Source organism: Phyllostomus hastatus, unplaced genomic scaffold, assembly GCF_019186645.2.
Source record: "Phyllostomus hastatus isolate PE091 unplaced genomic scaffold, TTU_PhHast_1.1 phas_scaffold_78, whole genome shotgun sequence".
NCBI classification, from domain to species: Eukaryota; Metazoa; Chordata; class Mammalia; order Chiroptera; family Phyllostomidae; genus Phyllostomus; species Phyllostomus hastatus.
The window spans coordinates 65,166,219-65,187,666 of NW_025334041.1; the positions used below are offsets into that span (position 1 = coordinate 65,166,219).

At 41.1% G+C, this 21,448-nt stretch overlaps 1 protein-coding gene across 5 annotated transcripts in view; it reads right to left on the reverse strand.

Moving 5' to 3' along the window:
• Nucleotides 1-3,078: 3,078 nt before the first annotated feature.
• The window catches only part of NPHP1 (nephrocystin 1), a 77,671-nt gene continuing 59,301 nt past the window's right edge, over nucleotides 3,079-21,448 (reverse strand). For all 5 annotated transcript variants that reach the window (XM_045828258.1, XM_045828259.1, XM_045828260.1 and 2 more), the window contains 4 exons: nucleotides 10,277-10,389; nucleotides 8,231-8,304; nucleotides 5,849-5,893; nucleotides 3,079-4,243 (listed from right to left, as the gene is read on the reverse strand). In XM_045828258.1, the coding sequence (XP_045684214.1) occupies nucleotides 3,941-4,243; nucleotides 5,849-5,893; nucleotides 8,231-8,304; nucleotides 10,277-10,389 (535 nt within the window). In that variant the 3' untranslated portion in view covers nucleotides 3,079-3,940. The remainder of the gene's footprint in view (nucleotides 4,244-5,848; nucleotides 5,894-8,230; nucleotides 8,305-10,276; nucleotides 10,390-21,448) is intronic.

Below are 21,448 nucleotides of genomic sequence, written 5' to 3' on the forward strand. Positions count from 1 at the left end.
GAAAAGTTGATGGGACACTTTAAAACAGTAACCAAGCTAACTACTAGTAACACATATGACATAACACAGGGGCTGTCAAACTTTTCTCTAAAGAACTGGGTAGTAACTATCATGGGCTTTTTGGGCCACACAGTCTGTGTGTGTAGTGGGAAAGCAGGTGTCGACAATATATAAATTGCATAGTATGACTGTGTTCCAGTGAAATTTTACTTACCAAAACCCAGAGTTGATTGGTTATGGTCTGTGAACTGTAGTAGATTGCTAATTATACTTTTCAGGAAATATGGGGGATACAGAAATAAGTTAAATGGTATGCAAAGTCCAAACTGTAGTACACTGTGTAGGATGACTGAATCTAGCTTCTCAAGTAAATTATGCATGAAAATGGGAGTGAAAGGGGTTCTAAGGGGAAAGAAAAAGAATCAAATGTTATATAGAGTTTGAATTTTTTGTTGGAGCAAACCAGTTGTATAGTATATCTTAGAGGCAATCAGAGAAATCAGAATATTGGATGATTTTTAAAAATTACTCTGAACTCTGTTACATGTAATACTGGCATGATAGTTATTTCTCAGCAGTGAAGTATTTTAGGTAAAATAACATGATGTCTGAGATTTACTTTAATATAAAATACTCCAGTAAACAAGTATATGTAGTGGGTGGGTGGAAAATAGTTGAACCAATTGGCAAAACGTTGATATTAGTTGAAATTGGGTGATAAATACATGGGAGTTTATTGTTTTTATTTTTATTAAAGTAATTGTTATGTTTTATATTGTGGCATGTTTCAAAACTTCTATGTTAACATAAAGTTGAATATACCCTGAAAAGTGTATGTGTGGATGGTATGAGGGTGGGAGGAGGTGGTTGTATAGAAAAGGAGAGATAAACCAAATGAAAAAATAATCTTTAGATTCTAATGTATAAAATAATGTGCAAAACTTCCATTCTCTGGAGCATTTTCTCAACTCTGAGGTATTGCTTCCCAGCAATTGTCAGTTCTACTCAAATGAACTCATAAAAATTCTCTACAGGTTTGAATGTTTCTTATGCTGACAACTCATAAGTGGCCAATTAGTGAAAAAAGGTGATTTAAGGGTGAACTTTTAAAACCATAATCCAGAAATATGATGTAGGTCAAACGGAGGCAGTCTGGCTTCCCCACCCAGGTGTCGGGGTAACTAAGGGAAGCAGTTTCCTGTAACCTTGAACAGGCCTGATAAGTAGTGTTCTCATCGCCTTGAGATTGGGTCTGATAAATGGTTCCCATAACATGAAGTTGGCTCAAATGCGCAAAATCATGCTATGTTATATAATATTTTGGCTTTCTGCTGGCTTTGTCTGTCTCTAGTACTTAAGAAGGCAGCTTGCAGCATGCATGGTTTGCTCACCTGTGAATAAAGCCATGGCAAGTGTCCCCGCCGCTCCACACATTTTCTTCCATTTCCCTGAATCTAGAGTGGACCTGCCAGGTCTTGACCAACTGCAACACATACATGATGATTCAGTACTGAATTGTAACACTTATCTGTTCCTGGTTTGGGTTTTTCTATTTGCCTCATTGAGTTAATGCTGTTGAAGACAAAACTTTTCAAATAACACAGTTTTTTACAATATGGTCATTAATAGTAGATTTGTTTTTTATTACATTAGTGATAGGGAATTCAAGAGTTGGAGAATTTTAGTTTAAGGTAAACAGTTATAAGCCTAGTAGGTAATTCATATGTTAAAGCTGTTGTTTCAGGAACTGAAGGTATGAGCCACCCTGACTCCAGGAGACCACAAGCAGTTCCACCTCTGTGCCTCAGGACTGCAAGCAATCAGGATGGTATCTGAGCCATTGTGCTCCAGGATGAGATGACCACCGCCCAGAACTCAGCTAAAGATCACCAGCCAGGGAGAGAATACTGCAGTTTTCTTAATCCAATTAACTTTCCCCTGAATTCCAAACCCCTTACCTACACTTTATTCTCCTTATAAGAAGGCCATCTTAAAATGGAATTTAAGACAGTCTGTTAGGGTACAAACCCACCGCCTTCTCAGATCATCAGGCATCTGAATAAAGTGCCCATAAAAGATTCAATCCCTATCTCTGCTTATTGGGTTCGGTGTGTGACAGGCAGCATGAACACCAGTCTTTTCCAGTTTTACTAGGAGAAATATAAATACTTAAAACAATGATTAATTTCAATCCATATTCTCAGTTTGATAGTTTTGGGTTGATTTTTTCTACTTTCTCACCTAGGGGTCATTGTGTTCCCTAAGGACCTGCTACCACTTTAGGGGAAAAAAGGTTGTTAATGGAAGAGGAAAGAAGTAAAAATGAATGTTATCTTTTTACTACAGACTCATTCACTCCTCTTCCTTTCAGTGATTCACATCTGCTTTTCCTGTTTTTACTTAAATAGTACTACTGCCGACAGGACTGGACAACCTGAAATACCTATTAACTTTATCATAATTTGAATTTACTGATCTGATAAATAGAACATGGAAGGCAGAGAACACTAAATACTGATTTTCTAACATGTCACTCAAAATGGGAGATTATATTGGCTAAATACTACCTATTATTATCATAGGGTTTGTATATTATGAACTGTCTGTTCTTAGTGACAACTTCAAGTCAGACATTCTACGAAAGAAAAAAAGTTTAAATTTTTTGAAAATAAAATCTGGGCCCTGGCTGATGTGGGCTCAGTGGATTGAGCAGCAGCCTGCAAACAGAAAGGTCACCAGTTCAATTCCCAGTCAGGACACATGCCTGGGTTGTGGACCAGGTCCCCATGGGGGGCATGCAAAGGGCACCCAATCTCTCACATATTAATGTTTCTCTTCCTCTCTTTCTCCCTCCTTTCCCCTTTCTCTATAAATAAATAAAATCTTTTTTTTAATTATTTTTAAAAATAAATAAAATCTGGCCCTGGCTGAGTGGCTCAGCTGGTTGGAGTGTTGTCCAGTGCACCAAAAGGCTGTGGGTTTGGTCCCCAGTCAGGGCACACACAAGAGGCAACTGATCAATGTTTCTCACATCGATGTTTCTCTTTCCACCTCTTTCTCACTCTTTCTCTCCCTTCCCTCTTCCTCCCTCTCTGAAATAAAAAAGTATACCCTTGGTTGAGGATTCACAGGTCTATCTGAAAGGCAGCAAAAGATATATTCTTTTATAAGATTTTGTTTATTTATTTTTAGAGGGGGGAAAAAGAAACAGAGGGAGAGAAATGATGACATAAGAGAATTATCAATTGGTTGCCACTCGCACATGCCCTGACCGGGGACCAAACCTACAACCCAGGCAAGTGTCCTGACAGGGAATCGAATCGGCAACACTTTGCTTTGCAGAGCAACACCCAACGAACCAAGCCATAGCAGTCAGGCTGCAAAACTTATATTCTTTTGACACAAAGGTGGGTTAACTCATTTCTCAATACCTGAACTTTTTTTAAGAGCTCCTACTATATGGATACAAAAAAGCAAAACTAGATATTCTTCCTTTATATCTAATTAGAATAAATCACATTCAAACATTAGGCTTATTTAAGTGATAAACAACACAGCTTCCTCAAATAGATTATGCTGATTTCCCCTTCATTTCACAACATAAATTCTATTAGCAATAATCATACATTTACATATTCTGGACACTAGACTCTTACATGATATATGATTTGTAAATATCTTCTCCCATTCTGTGCATTGTATTTTCTTTTTTTTTGATAATCATAAATTCAGTTTTTAATAAAATATTGCTTTTATATAAATTTATAGGTATAGTCAACTTAAATTTATTTGGTTTTTAAAAACTTCTCTTTACATTTAGATACAAGTGTTTCTTATAAAACTTATTTTATTGTATAGACATTCATGCAGAATGTGGCCTGCACAAAGAAGACGACGCCTGAGTTCAATGTGGCAGGCACCTCTGGTTCTGCACCTGCATTCAGGGCAGCTGACGGTCGTGGCCACCACCATCAAGCTGCTTTCTTCTCACTTCATCCAGGAAGTCATAGGTCTGCTCTGAAATGTCAAAAGGTTCATGGACTCCCTCTGGTGACAGCAGAGCTTGGAGGGAGCCCTGGTTTTCTTGGTTTTGCTTCAGGAAATCAGTGATGACTTTCCACCTCGCAGCCTCGGTCTCTTCTTCTGCCCACCTGAATGGGGGCAGGAGTGTCGAGTGGAGAAGGGGGACTGCGCAGTCATGGTAGACCAGGAGAAATACAGCCTTCAGGAATTCTCTGTCTCTCTGGGAAAACACAACAAGTCACTGTGAATGGATCTGCGTCATTATTTGGTAAGGGTTAAATCGATGAACTGTTAACTAAAAGCCATTAGGGGTGGGGTGGAGGTGACACAGTGCCTGGCAGGTCATGGGCTCCACACCAAGGACTCAGTCAGGAAGCAGCCCCCCTCAGTGGAAACAAGACCCCAAGTCATAGTGGAGCAGAGAGCAGCAGTTCTCCCTTGGTCTACAGGGGACTCCTCAAGGCCCAGGCTCTCCTGAGCCCCCACTAAGGGTGTCTCACCACTTCCATCAAAGAGAGTGGGGTGCTGAAGTCTAATCCTGATGACAGGGGTATGCATCCAAGTAAATGCAACAATGTGAAGTCAGCTGTAACTGCTCAATTTGATTACAGCACATCAGAGAATTGTCACATTTTTATAAGGGAAAGGCAGCAAGTGTTCTGCATGCAATTCAGAGAAAGCAGACCCCAGAAGTAAGATTTGCTGTCAGACTCTTCCCAAATAACAAGAGTCTGCAGTGTAGACACTGTTGCTCAGCCCCTGGTACTGAAAGGCTGAGAGGGAATCACAGAGCATGCAGCCCGAAGGTGGAGGCATCAAAACACAGCGGAGTCTGAGCACAGATGCCGCCCCTTCCGGCACACCTGTGTACAGGGCAATTTCCACAGGCTCAGGCCCCTCAACTTATTCACAGCTGTTCCAGGATAGCCTTAACTCTGCCAATTCCAGCAAAGGTCAATGTAGAAGTGCTGGTCAGAGGGAAGCTCAAATAATACAATATATATATATATACACGTCCTCCCCAATTCCCATTTTCAGGATTTTTAGTGTGCAGACAAGTAACACTTTAGAAGTCCAAAAACCATGGGCCATGGGTCCAATGTGGCCCACTGCCTCTTCTGTGTCAAGTTTTATTGACACAGTCATGCTCAGACATTAACATACTGCCTATGGCTGCTTCTGGGTTACCATGGCAATATTGAGTCACTGTGACAGAGACTACAGGGCTTGCAAAGCCAAAAATAGTTACTACGTGGCCCTTCACAGATAATGTTTGTTGAATCCTAGACTGGAGCAGACAAGCCGCTGCTCACTGGTAGTGCGGGTGCTGTTGGTTTTCAATGACCATGCTTCTGTGGAATGTGAACATGAGCCATGCATTCTTCCAATGTATGACACAGATGAGGCCAGTTTTCTTTTTTTAATTTAATCTTTATTGTATTTTTTTTCTCATTCTCATTTAGTCTCTTTATACCCTCCTCTCCTCAGAGGCCAACTTTCTTTTTCCTTCTCCTTGCCTGATAAAGACTTTAAGAGCTAGAAGAAAAAAAAATTTTTTAATAAGAGAAATTTGATATTCAACCAGGAGACTTTGGTTTAGAAATTTCCCCTCAGCTAAATGAGATTCAGTGATCTGAAAGGTCACCTGACTGAGTGCCTTTTCGTCGCCCAGACCATTCCTGGAATGTGTCTTTGCAAGCATAATGACCCAGTTTAATGGACTAAGGATTATGACTATAGCTACTTTCACTAAAATTTTTTTAAGAAAGCATTATTTAGCACACACCAACACTGCAAATGATGTTCACATGGAAAAGTACATTACCTTCTCTGATCTTTTTAATGTACTTTCTTTCTCAGCCCATGAACTCTAAAAAAGAAATAGAAATGTTATATTAACCTGAGGATTCACAAGTCTTTGCCACATGCCTGCAACTTTACTCTAAATGATCCTATGGATGGGGCTTAAAATGTTGTGGGGAACTGACACACATCAGAACTGAATCTGTGGGCACCTAATGCTAACAACCAGAAACCAGACTGGCCAGACAGGGAGAGATGCCTCAGAAACCCATGCTTCTTACAAGTTAAAACTAATTTAAGGGCAGAGTCAATGAAACAATAACACACATTCAAACTGCACAAATACAGTAGCTGAACAACCAAACACTAACAAGCTTTTAAAGTGAGAGTAAAGATGAGTTAACAGTAGGAAGCTCACACATGGCACGGTGTGAACTTTGTGAGGAATCTGGCTTAACACAAATAGCACTCAGCATCTTTAGACCTATTACCCACTGGTGACATTTGCCCATTGTTCTTTAGTTAAGAGTCAAGGCCCCAGCTCACTTTTCACTGAGTTACCAGCAAGCAGCCGGTGTATCACCTGCTATAACTCAGCAGGAACAGAGCATGGGGGAGGGCAGGATAGCTCCCCTCTCCTCTGGAGCAAACAGGAGACCACCTCCCAGCTCCCTTCCAGTTCAGTGGGGCCATGTGATTGGTTCTGGTCAATAAAATGCCAGCAGAGCTGCTCATGCCACCGTGGGGCACAGGCAGAGGGAAGCCCATGGACAAGTCCCCATTCTCCCTTCCTGAGGGGCAGCTGGGAACACAGGGAGCCACTCGTGCAGATGATGCTATTGGCCTGCACCCATGGGTGACTGTGTAGTGGGACCTTCCACAGATCCAGGCTGGAAGGCACCATGAGTGGGAGCAGAACCTGAGCTAGTGACCACACACAGCCTGGCTTCTACCAAGTCATACAGGGTGCCACCAAGAGAAGGCACAAGACCGACTGTGGGAACAGACTGCTCTTTTGTTTTATCCTTTATTATACAACTAATTTGCAGTGGAAAAATTAAGAACATACACAGGTAGTCACTGTTGCCTTTCTAGAGTCTATTCTCCCGATCTGTTCACGGGCAACTATATAAATATAAATGTATATACTTAAATAGACTTATACAACAAATGGACTTTATTGTTTTCCACATAATAGTATGTGTGAACAGCTTCACACTCCTTGAAAAGCCTGTGGCATTTCTGGACTCACCCAGAGCTGTGTGGCATGGCCAGCCAGGTTATGGCCCTTTTCTGAGCCGTCTGCTCATCAGGAAGTGCAGCAGCTGGACTAGACCAGCCCTTCCATTCCTGCTAACACCAACGCCCAGACTCTGACTGTTACACACCTAGCACATGAAATCAGTTTCAAAGTCTCATAAAAATCTCCATTTCTCTGTCAGGCTCATATGACCACCTTCCTTTCCAATAGGAGTTGCCTCCCAACATAGCTCACCTCCCTCCTGCAAGCATGCTCCTCAACCTCTCTGTGCTGTCAGGAGTTTTCCTGACAAAACCTTCACGGGTCACACCCCTAACCACCCTCCCCACCTGGACACGAGACTCACACAGGCCGTGCCCATCTACCAGCAACACTCAACCTGCCCCACGGGGTCACTGCTCTGCTCAAGAACACTCTGTAGTTCTTCCCGTCCGGAAGTGTTCGTTCATGCTGAGCCCTCTACCTGTAGGGTCTGTCTGTCAAAATCCGACGTGGCCCCATCCAGGTATCAGCCAGGACCTCTTTAATGGAATAATTCCTGGTCCTCATTTGCTGCCTTCTTCATGTCTCCAAGGACCTGGGTCATACTTCCCCTGAGCCTCCTACCATGGTATCTGAGCATCTGCCTGGTAGGCATAGAGGTTTTCTAATAGTTGTTTACTTTGATAAAGCAAGTTGAACTTTTTATAAAACTCACATTTTGAAAATGAAAAAATGGCTGAAAATTGGAGAGATTTCATCTGGTTCAACCAGCTGCTATTTATGCAGCAGACAGTATATACCAAATTAAACAAAAATGATAGGCATGCCCTGACTCTCCTCTGAGAGCTCAACTCATTTATCTAACAAACCATTTTGGATTGTTGCTCTTGGGCCACAACTGGTGGCTGTGGTAAGTCAAGGAACAGACAAGAGATAAGAGGTTGCCACTGTGTATGCAGCATGCACTCCACCTGCTTACTGGGTCCTGGGCAGCCTGGGGAAGTAACACTCACAGGAAGAAAGGAAGGATGAGCCCACGTGAGTTAGAAAATGGACAAGATCAGGAGATGTCATCCAAATAGGGGGAAAACCCTAGAGGAGGTGTCAGAACATGCCAGTGCAGTGTGCCCAACTGCTTCCCGAGCACACCAGGCCACCCACCCGGAGTGCATCCATCACGTCAGGCTGCTCCAGGAGCTTGGGGAAGGTAGCCAGTATGGGATTACTGATTAAATCTGAAATACAAAGACCAAAAAGGATTTTATACAAATTTATCCAATGTTTTACTGCAATAGAAAAGCATTCATTCTTATTAGATTCAGTGTTGCAATATTTGCTGACAACACATTTCTAACACTTTAACCTCTAGGAACTCAAAGCTGTCCCTTCTACCTCCACACTCCCCTACACCCATACCCCGGAGGGTTCTGGAATGAGTCTTGTACCAAGTAGGCAGAGCTTTTAGGGTAGAAGTAAAGTGGCCCTGAGCAGAATAAGACTAGAAAGTTGTGTTCTTCAGTGTTTTCCCAGCCTCACTTTCCTCCTATGACGGCGGTGTGGTAGGAGGAGTCAGGAAGTACCAGCAGAAAGGAGGCTGCCGGTGCCTGAGTCCAGTCCACCAGCACTTGGGAAAGAACCCTGGTGTCTGGGGGTCACGCGATGGTGGAAAGTGCAACTGGAAGGCATCGCGAGTTGGGGATTTGGCCACATGCCTAAATACTGTGTAGGAGAAGAGTGATATTCCACAATAAGTAATGGCATCTGAAAGACCTGTGTATGGAACTCCATAAGGAAGAACACTTTGGAGATGATCCTGTGTCTTTAGCAGAAAAAAAAATCCATTCTCCAGATTTCTCTAGGTTTATTCTGATGGTCAGATTCAAATGAAGTCAATAATCTGAGTAACCTTCTCCTCACCTACAGGACAACAAATAAGCTTTATCCTCTTTAAGAAGTCATGACATCCATGAATTGTTTCGAGAGTCATTGAATTAAATTTAAAGGCCAGTGATGATTAAAAGACTTGCCTTAACTGTTCTCTCTTAGAGTGGTAATTGCTCCTTGAGAAACGTCTGTGCTCCTCTGACTGAGAGTTCCATTTCCATTTACCCACCTAGGTGCCAGGTCGCTGGTGGAGGACCCCTGTCTAACCATGAACTCTACTCGTCCAGATCCCAAGGCACCACAGGGCTCTCCCTCTCACTCCCTCTCTCTAGCCCCACTGGCCTGCTTTCAATTCCAGTCCCTCCCACATACCCATGTTTTCTTGCCTTGAGTCTTCAAACATACTATGGTCTCTCTGTCTAGAAAGCATCATCCCCCCACCACATTCTTCATAACTGGAACTCCTCTCTCAGGGCTTATCGTAACATTACTTGCCCAGAGAAGGCTTCCCTCATCCTACACATTAATTCAGCATTCCTACTGTGTGCTCTCATTGTGCATTTTCCTTCAGAACACTTACTCTAAAACATAAAAAGGATTACTCATGTAATTTTGTGTTTAAGGTACGTCGCTGGACTAGGGTGGGAATGGCCGTGCCTGTCTCACAAGGCCTGGCATGCAGGAGGCGCTCCACACACACCTGCTTACAGATCTGCTGAATTCAAAGACTGCCCAGTAAAGTTAAACTTTCTTTGAGGAAATCCTTGTAACATGTGCATTCCTTTTTGCAAGTTCAATCATGTGTGACAACTCATGTTTAAACTTATTTTTTAACATTTTACTGAGAAAAAAATTCAAGTTTAAATAAAATTGCAAAAATAAAAATAGTCACAGAACTCCTGAATACCTCTCACCTAGATTTGCCACTTTTAACTAATCTATTGATATTTAAAGTTTGTGCATCAAGAACCAGTTATTTGGGGTAATTTCAGTCTCTGCCCAGAAAGATGAAGTGAATACCAAACATGGTAGACACAGATTATTCAGAGAGAGTAAGGAAAAATATAATTACATTTGAGTTTTAGGATCTCAAATCTCCAGAATTGGAAATAAGAAAATATGTATATGGTAAAGAATTAAATATGTACTGAGCTCACACAGGATATACACTAAGTACAATGCTTTGCATCTGTAGTAATTTATTGACTTTGATGCTATTTTAAAATTTTTATTTCAAATGTCATTTCTGGAAGAAGATTTAGGTTATGTTTACTCAAAGCATGATGCATTATTGTGCAAAAGAAAATTGCAAAGACCCCTTACCAGCACTTTGCATGCTCATCCTGTCTTTCAGGAGTACATCTCCAAGAACTTGGCGATAAAATATCAACAAATGAATGTAGCACATACTTCCAATTAATGTTTCCGGCAGTAGGCTATTAAAGAAGAAAAAAATGTATTAACTAAACAATCTCGTACACTCCAACCTACAATATTTATTTATTTATTTATTACTTTTTGTTTCATTATTGGAAGAAAATGTGACAATTATAAGGAAAATTCCCACTCCAAGCTAGCCACATTAAACTTTAGATAATCTACTTTTTATGTGTACATTTTCAAGTCTCCACTCTGTTTTGTCATTCCTATGCTTTCATTTAGCTATCACCCATGTTAAATGTCAAATTTAAAAAGCCATAAATTATTTGTTTTGGAAATAAAGAGACCAGTCTGATACAAGTTTTAACAAAGCCATGTGGCCACCCCAGCTGATGAGATGATGCAGAGGAAATGTGAGTTCAGACTGTTCACAGTGCTGGGTGGAACGTGGGAGGGTGTGGCAGACCTGGACTGAACTCTGACTTTGCTGCTTCCTAGCTATGGAACTTTGGGTCAATTGATTATTCCCCTTGTGTTTTGGTTTCCTCATCTGTGGAATGCAGATAGTAGTACCTGCATTTCAGAGGGCTAATAAAAGGATTAAAATGAGGTGAATGTGGGGTTTTTAATGCAATGCCTGGTACCCATTAAGGACTCAAAAACGGAAAATAAACTTAAACACTAAAGTTATTATCAGTTTAAAATAGATTATTTTCTCTATGATGTTATATGCAATCCCCACAGTAACCACAAAAAAAATCTATAGAATGTACACAATAGGAAATGAAAAGGAAATTAATATGTCACTACAAAAAATCAATTGAACACAAAGGAAGGCAGTAGGGAGGAAATGAGGAACAAAAGATATCTATGAGACATACAGACAATCACTAAAAAAATGACAATAGTAAGTCCTTCATTATCAACAATTGCTTTAAATGTAAATGGATTAAACTCCCCAATCAAAAGTCAGAGATTGGAAGAATGGATTACAGGATCCAACTGAGTACTACCTACCAGAGACTCTAGATCTAAGGACACTTACAGGTTGAAAATGAAAGGATGGACAAAGATATTCTGTGCAAACAGTAAACAAGTGAGCAGAGATAGCTAAAAACAGTATCAGACAAAATAGTCCTTAAGTCAAAAAACTGTTACAAAAGACAAAGAAGAATATTATGTAATGAAAAAAGGGTCAATTCACCAAGAAGATATATACAAGGTGTGTATGTGTGTGTGTGTGTGTGTGTGTGTACCAAATATTAGAACTCCTAAATATATAAAGCAAGTAAAAGAGAGGAATAGATCTATAATAATAGTAAGAGACTTCAATAACATACTTTCAATAAAGAACAGAAGAACCAGGCAGAAGATTAATAAGAATATAGTGGACTTGAATAACACTGTAGATCAATTGTAGCTAACCAACACACACAGAACACTCTGCCCAATAACAGCAGAATATGCATTCTTCTCAAATGTACATGGAACATTCTATGGGATAGACCACATGTAAATCTTAATGATTTAAAAACTGAAATCATAGGTCTGGCCAGTGTGGCTCAGTTGGAATGTCATCCTGTAAACTGAAAGGTCATGGGTTTGATTCCTGGTCAGGGCCCATGCCTAGGTTGTGGGTTTGGTCCCCAGCTGGGGTGCGTACAAGAGGTAACCAATCGATGTCTCTCTCTCACATCCATGTTTCTCTCCCTTTCTCTCTCCTTCCCTTCCCCTCTCTCTAAAATCAATAAACATGCCCTCAGATGAATATTAAAAAAATTAAAACTGAAATCATACAAAGTATCTTTTCTGATCACAATAGAATGGAAGTAAAAATCAAGAGCAGAAGGAAAACTGGAAAATTCACACATGTGGAGATTAAACAACACACTCAAATAATCATGGATCAAAAAAGAAATCACAAGGAAAATTAGAAAGTACAGATCAATTAAAAAGAAAATATAACATACCAAAATTTATGGGGCAAAGGGAAAGCAGTGTTAAGAGTGAAATGTATAGCTACATTAAAAAATAAGATCTCAAATCAACAACCTAACTTTACAATTTAAGGAACTAGTAAAAAGAACAAACTTAAGCCCCAGTAAGTAGAAGGGAGAAAATAATAAAAATTAGAGAACAGATAAATGACATATAGACTAGAGAAACAATAGAGAAAATCAATGAAGCCCAATATTGGTTCTTTGAAAAGATCACCAAATTTACAAACTTTTTTTCTTTTAAAATTTTATTTATTCTTAGAGAGGGAAAGGGAGGGAGAAGGAGAGAGAGAGAAATATTGATCAGTTGCTTCTTGCATGCAACCCAACTGGAAACCAGGCCCACAACCCAGGCATATGCCTTGACTGGGAATCGAACTGGCAACCTTTCACTTTGTGGTGCCACACCCAACCAACTGAGCCACACTGGTCAGGGAAAATTCACAAACCTTTAGTTAGATGGGTTAAGAAAAAGAGAGAAATCAAATTATTAAAATCAGAACTGAAAATGAGGATATTACTTCTGATTCTACAGAAATCAAAAGGAGTATAAAAGTACTATAAAAATTGTGAGTAAAAAAAATTGGATAATCTAGATGAAATGGACTAATTCCTAGGAACACAAAACCTATTAAGACTACTGTATTTTGCCATGTGTAATGTGACCTGTTTGCCCAATTTTTGAGGGAAAAATACAGATGCACATTAAATATGGGTGATACTAATTCCATATCTATATAAATGGTTTTAATTCTTTTATTTATGTTTATGTGTTAAAAGTGTAACTCTAGAAATGGTATCTGTATGCAAAATAATACCCTGGAATACAATAATCAGTTTTGTTGAAATTATGACAAACTTGCAGTGAAAGCCATCTCAGCCAATGATTCAATGAAATGAAATGAAGAGCAGAAGAGCAACGTATGTTATCCACAGAGTAATATAGATGATGGCGATTGTCATCCACTTGATAAGTGACACTGACTGTATTAGCATAGGGTGAACAGCACAACATTTCTCTTCATACACTTTAGACAGGTGAAATTATTGGAAAATCCCTGGGAAAGTGTCAAAATGGTTTTTGTACACTGCAAGATTTAAGCTAAAAGTTATTAAATATGTTAAAAAGCATGGCAGCAGGGCTGCCAAGAGGCACTTCAGACCTCCTCTCACAGGGAGCGTCATCAGACTGTGAGGCAACAGGAAGAAAAGCTTCTTCAGATCACAGGACAGAAGAAGGCAACGAGAGGGAAGCCTCTGAAGTGGCTGGAGGTGGGGCAGAAGGCAAAGACCAGGATTCAGAAGCAGCATCAAACTGGGATCTCTGTTTTGACCAAGAAGATAGAAAAAGAAGGTAAAAGGACTGCACAAGAAAAAAACATTGGTGATCTCTCAGGAACACCTAAATGGTGCTTTAATTTTATGAAGACAGAAGGTTTGAGCACGAGGACATGAACAAAACTTGTCCAAAAACTTCAGTAGCCAATGATAATCAAGTTTTGGAATTTCATTTTTATATTATTATTCTTTGAAAGACTTACAACTTTGAGCTGTCTCAAACTGCCAACATGGATGAGGTCCCACACACATTTGATATGCCAACCAACAGAACTGTGGACATCAAAGGAGCAAAGACTGTGCTGTCAAAACTAATGGTCATGAGAAAACAAATTTCACTGTTGTTCTAGCCTGTTATGCAGATGGGACAAAGCTGCCACCTATGATCATCTTTCAAAGAAAAAGTTTTCTGAAAGAAAAGATTCTAAGTGGAGTTATTATCCATGCGCATGAAAAAGGATGGATGAATACAGAAGGTGTGAAAATCTGGTTTAACCAAGTCTAGTCACAAAGGTCTGGGGGATTACTTTAAAAAACAGTTTTGCTTGTTATTCCTCAGTTCAAAGCCCATGCATGTTACACAAAGTGTGAAAGCAATCGCAGCAAGCTTGGAAACCCAACTTGCTGTGATACCTGGTAGACTAACCAGCCAACTGCAACCTCTTGATGTGTCAGTAAACAAGCCCATTAAGGCCCTAATGAAGAAAGAGTGGATGTCATGGATACAGTCAGCTGGTAAAGATTTAACACCTACAGGCAGGGTCAAGGAAACATCCATTGCCCAGGTTTGTGACTGGATCCTAAGATCATAGAATGGTGACAAGAAGGAAGTGGTTGTAAAGTCGATTAAAAAATGTGGCATCAGCAATGCTATGGATGGAACTGAGGCGGTAAAATTTACCAGGATGAGGAAAGTGACTTTTCAGAAGACATAAGTAAAGTAGAAATTGAAGAAGACGATACTTCTGATATTGACAGTGACAAGGAGTTCTTGGCCTTCTATGATGTATAAATATCATAAATTTGTTATTGGTACATAAAATTTCTTATACCTTGTATCTCTTGTGTTTTGTAAGTATTTGTAACATAATAAATAATTTGTAATAAAATTCCTTGTACAATATGTGCAAAAATAAATGCTAAAATTCCTTTATAATACAAAAACCAAGTATCTAAATACTAATTAATTAATTAATTTAAAAATTAAAACAAAAAATTGTTTTCCTGAAAGTTTGGGCCAAAAACATGGGTGTGCATTATACATGGCAAAATATGGTAAATCACAAATTAAGATAAAATCTGAGTAGACCTATTACTGGTAAGGAAATTGAATCAGTAATCAAAAATCTATCAACAAAGAAAAGTTCTGGACCTGATAACTTCACTGCTGAATTCTGCTAAATATTTAAAGAAGAGCCAATCCTTCTCAACCCTTTTCAAAAACTGGAAGAAGAGGGAATAGCTCCTAAATAATTCTATGCGGCCAGCATTACCCTGATGCCAAAACCAGACAAAGACCCTACAAGAAAAGAAAATTACAGACCAATATCCCTTATAAACATCGATGCAAAAATCTTTAACAAAACACTAGCAAACAGAGTCCAGCAGCATAATAAAAGGATTATATGCCATGACCAAGTAGGATTTATTCCTAGAATGCAAGGATGGCTCGATGTAACAAAATCAATCGATGTAATACACTATATTTAAACAGAATGAAGGGAAAAACTCACATGATCTTATCAATTGATGCCAAAAAGACATTTGAGAAAATTCAACTCATAATATAAATACTCAACAAACTAGGAATAGAAAAAAACCACCTTCACATACTAAAGGTCATATATGAAAATCCCACAGCTAACATCCTATTTAACAGTGAAAGACAGAAAGCTTTTTGTCTAAGATCAGGAACAAGAAAAGGATTCCTGCTTTCACCACTTGCATTCAACATATCACTGGAAGTCCTAGCTAGAGCAATCAAGCAAGAAAAAGGAATAAAGAGCATCCAAATTGGAAGGAAGAAGCAAAGTCACATCTGTTCATAGACATGATCTCATATGTAGAAAACCCTAAAGATGCCACAAAAATCTGTTAGATGAACAAATTCAGCGAAGTTAAAGAATATAAAATTAACATTAAAAATCAGTCATGTTTCTATACATTCAGTAATCTGAAAAAGAAATTTAAACAATTCCACTTATGACAGCACCAAAAAGAGGAAAATACTTATGAATTAAAAAATAGAAACAAAATTTCAGGACTGAGATTTCAAAACAATAATATAGGAACATGACAATGAGCACTTTAAAACCTGACACACAGACTAAACACTTGGGATGGACCAAGCATAAGAGTCAGCTTAAGAAGATACTCAAGAAAATGTCTGAAATCATTCTAAACATACATTTTCTAAATGTTATTTTTAGAAAGAAATGGACACTGTCATGAAGCATAAAGACCATAGAGCTAAATCTCAGAACCCCTGCGAACAATGTCCTCTATCAAAAAGAAATATGTCTTTGGGCTAAGAAAACTCACTCAAAGCTTAAAGACACTTAAACATTTGTAAATTAATCCTACACTTTCATTTCTAGAATGAGAATTTTAGGAGAAAAGATGAACCACAGAGGTAACAGTCTCCCAGCCTATTGATAGTGAACAGAATGAATGCGACCAGCCCCGTGATGGGGCAGGGGCAATGGATCCTATTGGTGATCAGTTTAATGGAATTTAAGTAATTGTCCTTGATCACTCCCTAACCCCTGCATCTCTCGAAACATCCAAAAACACAGGACAGGTTCTCTTGCCGCACTTAACTACTTTCATATATAGCCTTTGGTGTACAAAGTTGGAAATCATCTCTTCCCAAAGCTGCCCAATTCTGATCTTGGGCATACCTGACCCAGACTTCAAAGGCTGCCTGCAGGGGCCATTTAGGCGGCCCTGACGGCTCCAGGGGCCTTCCCAGGGTTCATGCTGTGATCCCAGGGGCTGTTCCACCTCCCGCCCTCTGGTCCAGAGTCCACATGGGCTATATTTTAGCTGCAAACCCAAATCCCTGTCTCCAGCGGAAGAACAGCCACTGATGTGGCCAGGGGAAGGGGTGGAACCTTCCTCCCACTGCACCCTCTCCTCCTCTCACAGACCTACCCTCCGCTTGCATTAGAGGCCTTCACTGCTCCCACAGTGCAGGCACCTCTCCACAGCATGAAGCTATGCTGCTTGCTCTGTTTTCTTTCGGGAAATCCTCTGGTTTTCCCAAACCCAAGGTGACTAGAAATCTCTGAGCTCTGAAAGGCTGGCTGAGCTGAAGAAGTAAAAATGGACCAACAAACAGCTGGCGGCAGAAGTGCAACTAACATAATACTGGGATGCAGCAAAGCAACACTTTTGTTTCATTTACTTTTAACAGCAATACAATGGAAGTGAGAAAGAAATGCATAAAAAAGGCGAAGGAAAATAAAGAGACTGACAGCACCTACCCGCACGCACCTGCCTGCTTGCACAGGCCAGTGTCCTGGTTCGGAACCCAGGCCCTGGGAGTCTGAGTCTCAGTTCAGGGCTTTCCCTCATCAGGAGCCTCTGGACAAACCCTGCCACTTAACTCCCTTCTGAAAACAGCTCCAGAATTAGAGAGGCAAGTCTTGGTGAAACTGGAGGCTCCGCTTGCTCCCTCCGTCTCATGCTGACAGGTCACCATCATCACACTATCTCCACAAAAACGAGCCCCGTGGGCAGGATTGTGCTGCTGCTGCTGTTTGGTAAAGTAGGTGAGCCTACACCAATCCATTGCATTTTCACAGGTCTCCTGACATCCAGGGGTCCTCATACATACACCTGCTGGCTAGAGAGAGGGCCATGGAGGCCAGTCAACAAGGATGCCGGGTGAAAATGGGCACTAACACAGACTTGAACTGGGCTGCCCACCTGTGGCCCGGACACCACTGTTGTATGTCCCCTGGCATATGGACAGAGCCTCTGTCCTTCCTCCTTTAAGCACAGAAGTTTGGCAAAACCTAGGTGAGGTTCATAAGCTAGGGAGGTGGGGACAGAGGTGGGAGGCACCTTTGCAGCAGAGGAGGAGGGCTGATGTTCCATTTCCTGTATTTGCCTTCTTCTCCAGTCACTGAAGATCAGGGGAGAGGAAACTGGAGGAGATGATCAGTCCTGCCTTGTCTCCACCTCCAAGGCTTACAGGCTCGGGGCACTGATGTACGAGAGTACCCATGCTGGTGCCCAGCCTTTCGCCTGGAACCCACAGTACAGTCTGAGCCCTGAAGCCACCCCAGGGCCTCTGGCTTCATTGTGCCCAGGACCTGGTTTCTGGGAGAGCCAGCCTGAGCCTGGGCCACACCAGCAGGTACCCCAACCCACACTTGACACTGTCCGGAGGGTATGTCTCCGGACCAGGCAAAGTGGCAATTTCAAGGCAGAGCTCAAGTCCCTGTGTGGGTTCTAGGAGGAGAGAAGAGCACACACCGAGACAAGGCGGGGCTGGGGCTGGCAGGGGCCGCAGGAAGCAGAGCACAGCTCCTGAGATAGACACTTGTATACTAGCAGGAAGATCTCTACCTCGAAATTCTTTTGTTTTTTTGTCTTAATGATATAAAAGTTGAGTTCCGGCCAAGATGGACATATAGGTAGAAACCCTTCACTTCCTTGAAGAACCAAAAGAAGGATAAAAACCAATTTTAAAACAAACAACCAGAAGTGCCAGAAAATCAAACTGCATGGAACTCCAGCAACCAAAGAGTTAAAGAAATATTGACCGAGACCAGTAGGAGAGGCACAGATGGGAGAGGGGCAGCTGAGCAGAGAGGACGTGTGGCAAGGTGGGGCTGGCTGAACAGGAAACTAATGTCTCAAAGCTACCTGTAAACTACTGTGGGGGTTTTCACAGCAGGAGAAACTCCCAGTCTTACGGGAGAGTTCATTGGAAAGTGGGGCTAGAGTGGAGCAAGCAATCAGCAATGTTCCCTCTCCGACTCCTCCCTCACAGAAAGCACCACAACGCAGCAAAGAGGGTTCCTGGCAAACAACTAAGGCTCCGCCCATTACAAAATAACAGGTGCACCAAGACAGACAAATATGGCCCAAATGAAAGAACAGATCAAAAATCCAGTAAAAGAGCTAAGCAATGAGGAGATAGACAACCTATCTAATGCAGAGTTCAAAACACTGGTAACCAGGATGCTCACAGAATTGATTGAGCTCAGCTGCAAAATGAAGGAAGAAATGAAGGCTACCTAAAGTGAAATAAAGAAAAATATACAGGGAACCAACAGTGAAGAGAAGACCAGGACTCAAATCAATGATCTGGAGCAGAAGGAAGAAATAAACATTCAACCAGAACAGAATGAAGAAACAAGAATTGAAAAAAATGAGCAGAGACTTAGGAACCTCTGGGACAATTTTAAGCACTCTAACATCTGAATGATAGGGGTGCCAGAAGGGGAACAGGAGCAAGAAATTGAAAACTTATTTGAACAAATAGTGAAGGAAAATGTCCCCAATCTGGCAAAGGAAATAGACTTTCAGGAAGTCCAGGAAGTTCAGAGTCCCAAAGAAGTTGGACCCAAGGAGGAACACACTACAGCACATTATAATTACATTAGCCAAGATTAAAGATATGGAGAGAATTTTTTAAATTTTATTTTAATTGTTGTTCAAGTACAGTTTTCTGTCTTTTACTCCCATCCCAGCCCACCCCGCCAGCCCTCCCCACCTCCCTCCCATTTCCACCACCTCCTCTAGTTTTTGTCCATGTGTCCTTTATATTTGTTCCTGTAAACCCTTCCAATTCTCCCCTGAAATTCCCTCTCCTCTCCCCTCTGGTCACTGTCAGCCTGTCCTCTATTTCAGTGTCTTTGGTTATATTTTGCTTGTTTATATGTTTTATTGTTTAGGTTCCTGTTAAAGGTGAGATCATATGGTATTTGTCTTTCACCACCTGGCTTCTTTCACTTAGCATAATGCTCTCCAGTTCCATCCATGCTGCTGAAAAGGGTAGGAGCTTAAAGATAAGGAGAGAATCTTAAAAGCAGCAAGAGAAAAGGAGACAGTTACCTACAAAAGAGTTCCCATAAGGCTATCAGCTGATTTCTCAAAAGAAACCTTATAGGCAGGAAGGGCTGGAAAAAAGTATTTGAAGTCATTAAAGGCAAGGACCTACATCCAAGATTATTCTATCCAGCAAAGCTATCATTTAGAATGGAAGGGCAGATAAAGTGCTTCCCAGATAGGGTCAAGTTAAAGGAGTTCATCATCACCAAGCCCTTATTATATGAAATGTTAAAGGAACTTATCTAAGAAATAGAAGATCAAAAACTTTGAACAGTAAGATGACAACAAACTCATAACTATCAACAACTGAATCTAAAATACAAAAACAAACAAGAACTAAGCAAAAACTAGAACAGGAACAGAACCAGAGAAATGGAGATCACATGGAGGGTTTTCAGCAGTGAGGGGGGAAGGGAATAACAGGGTGGGGAGGGGAGTTATAGGGAGTAAGAAGCATAATTGGTAGGCATAAAATAGACAGGGGAAGGTTAAAAATAATGAAGGAGACAGAGAAGCCAAAGAACTTATATGTATGTCCCATGGACATGAAATAAAGGGGAGGGGAAGCTGGAGGACAGGGTGGGTACAGGGTGGAGGGGGGAAAAGGGGGAGAAAAAAAATGGGGCAACTTAACAGCATAATCAGTAAAATATATTTTGAAATAATAAATAAATTAAAAACAAAACCACAACTAAAATATAGAACACCCATCACTCAGAACCATCAGAAATCAAGTTCAGTGGAAGTCTGACAACTATGGAATTAAAGGAACCACATCCATCCAGACTGAGCCAGCAGACTGGTGCCATATCTGAGACTCAATCAACCTGGCTAACACTATTTGACCCACCTTGGAGATACCCAGAGACTCTGTCCGATCCAACTTAATGGCCCACCCAAACTGCTTTTTCATACAAATGGCTGATCTTGGCTCTAGCTTCACATCTTCCTAAATTCTCTCAAACAAGGGGCAACTGGCCTCAGTAAGCCCCAGGCCGAGCACTAGCAGTAGCCAGCCTAGATTCATAATTTGGCTTTGCCTGGAAATCTCCAAGCCCAGCAAGAGTACCAGCCATCTCACATTGCTTTACTTCTCAGACAGGGTGCCCCAGGCAAAACAGAGATGGGGGTGCTGATCTTGGACTGCACCACCAGGAAACCCCAGAGCCAGTGCATCAGTGGACACCTACAGACCATGTTGGAGCACCACCTCCCTGCCCCTGCACAGCTGACCCTCTATGGGGGAGGGAGGCTGGTGGTAAGTGGTCACAGCCAATCCTTGCAGCTGACTGACCTGGGTAAATCCCTCCCATTGATCTGCCAACAGCAACCAAGGCTCAACTATAAGAAAAGAGTGTACTCAGCCCACACGAAGGGCACACCTCGAGTTCCCAGCTTGGGTGATAGGGGAGGCTGTGCCACTGGACCCTACAGGACACCTACTACATTAGGCTACACTACCAAGACATGGAGTCAAAGTGGCTCTCCCTAATACATAGAAACAGACACAGGGAGGCTGCCAAAACAAGAAGACAAAGAAACATGACCCAAATGAAGAACAGATCAAAACTCCAGAAAAAGAGCTAAACGAAGTGGAGATAAGCAAGCTATCAGATGCAGAGTTCAAAACACTGGTTATAAGGATGCTCAAGGAACTTAGTGAGGACGTCAGTAGCATCAAAAAGACCCGGTCAGAAACAAAGTATATACTAAC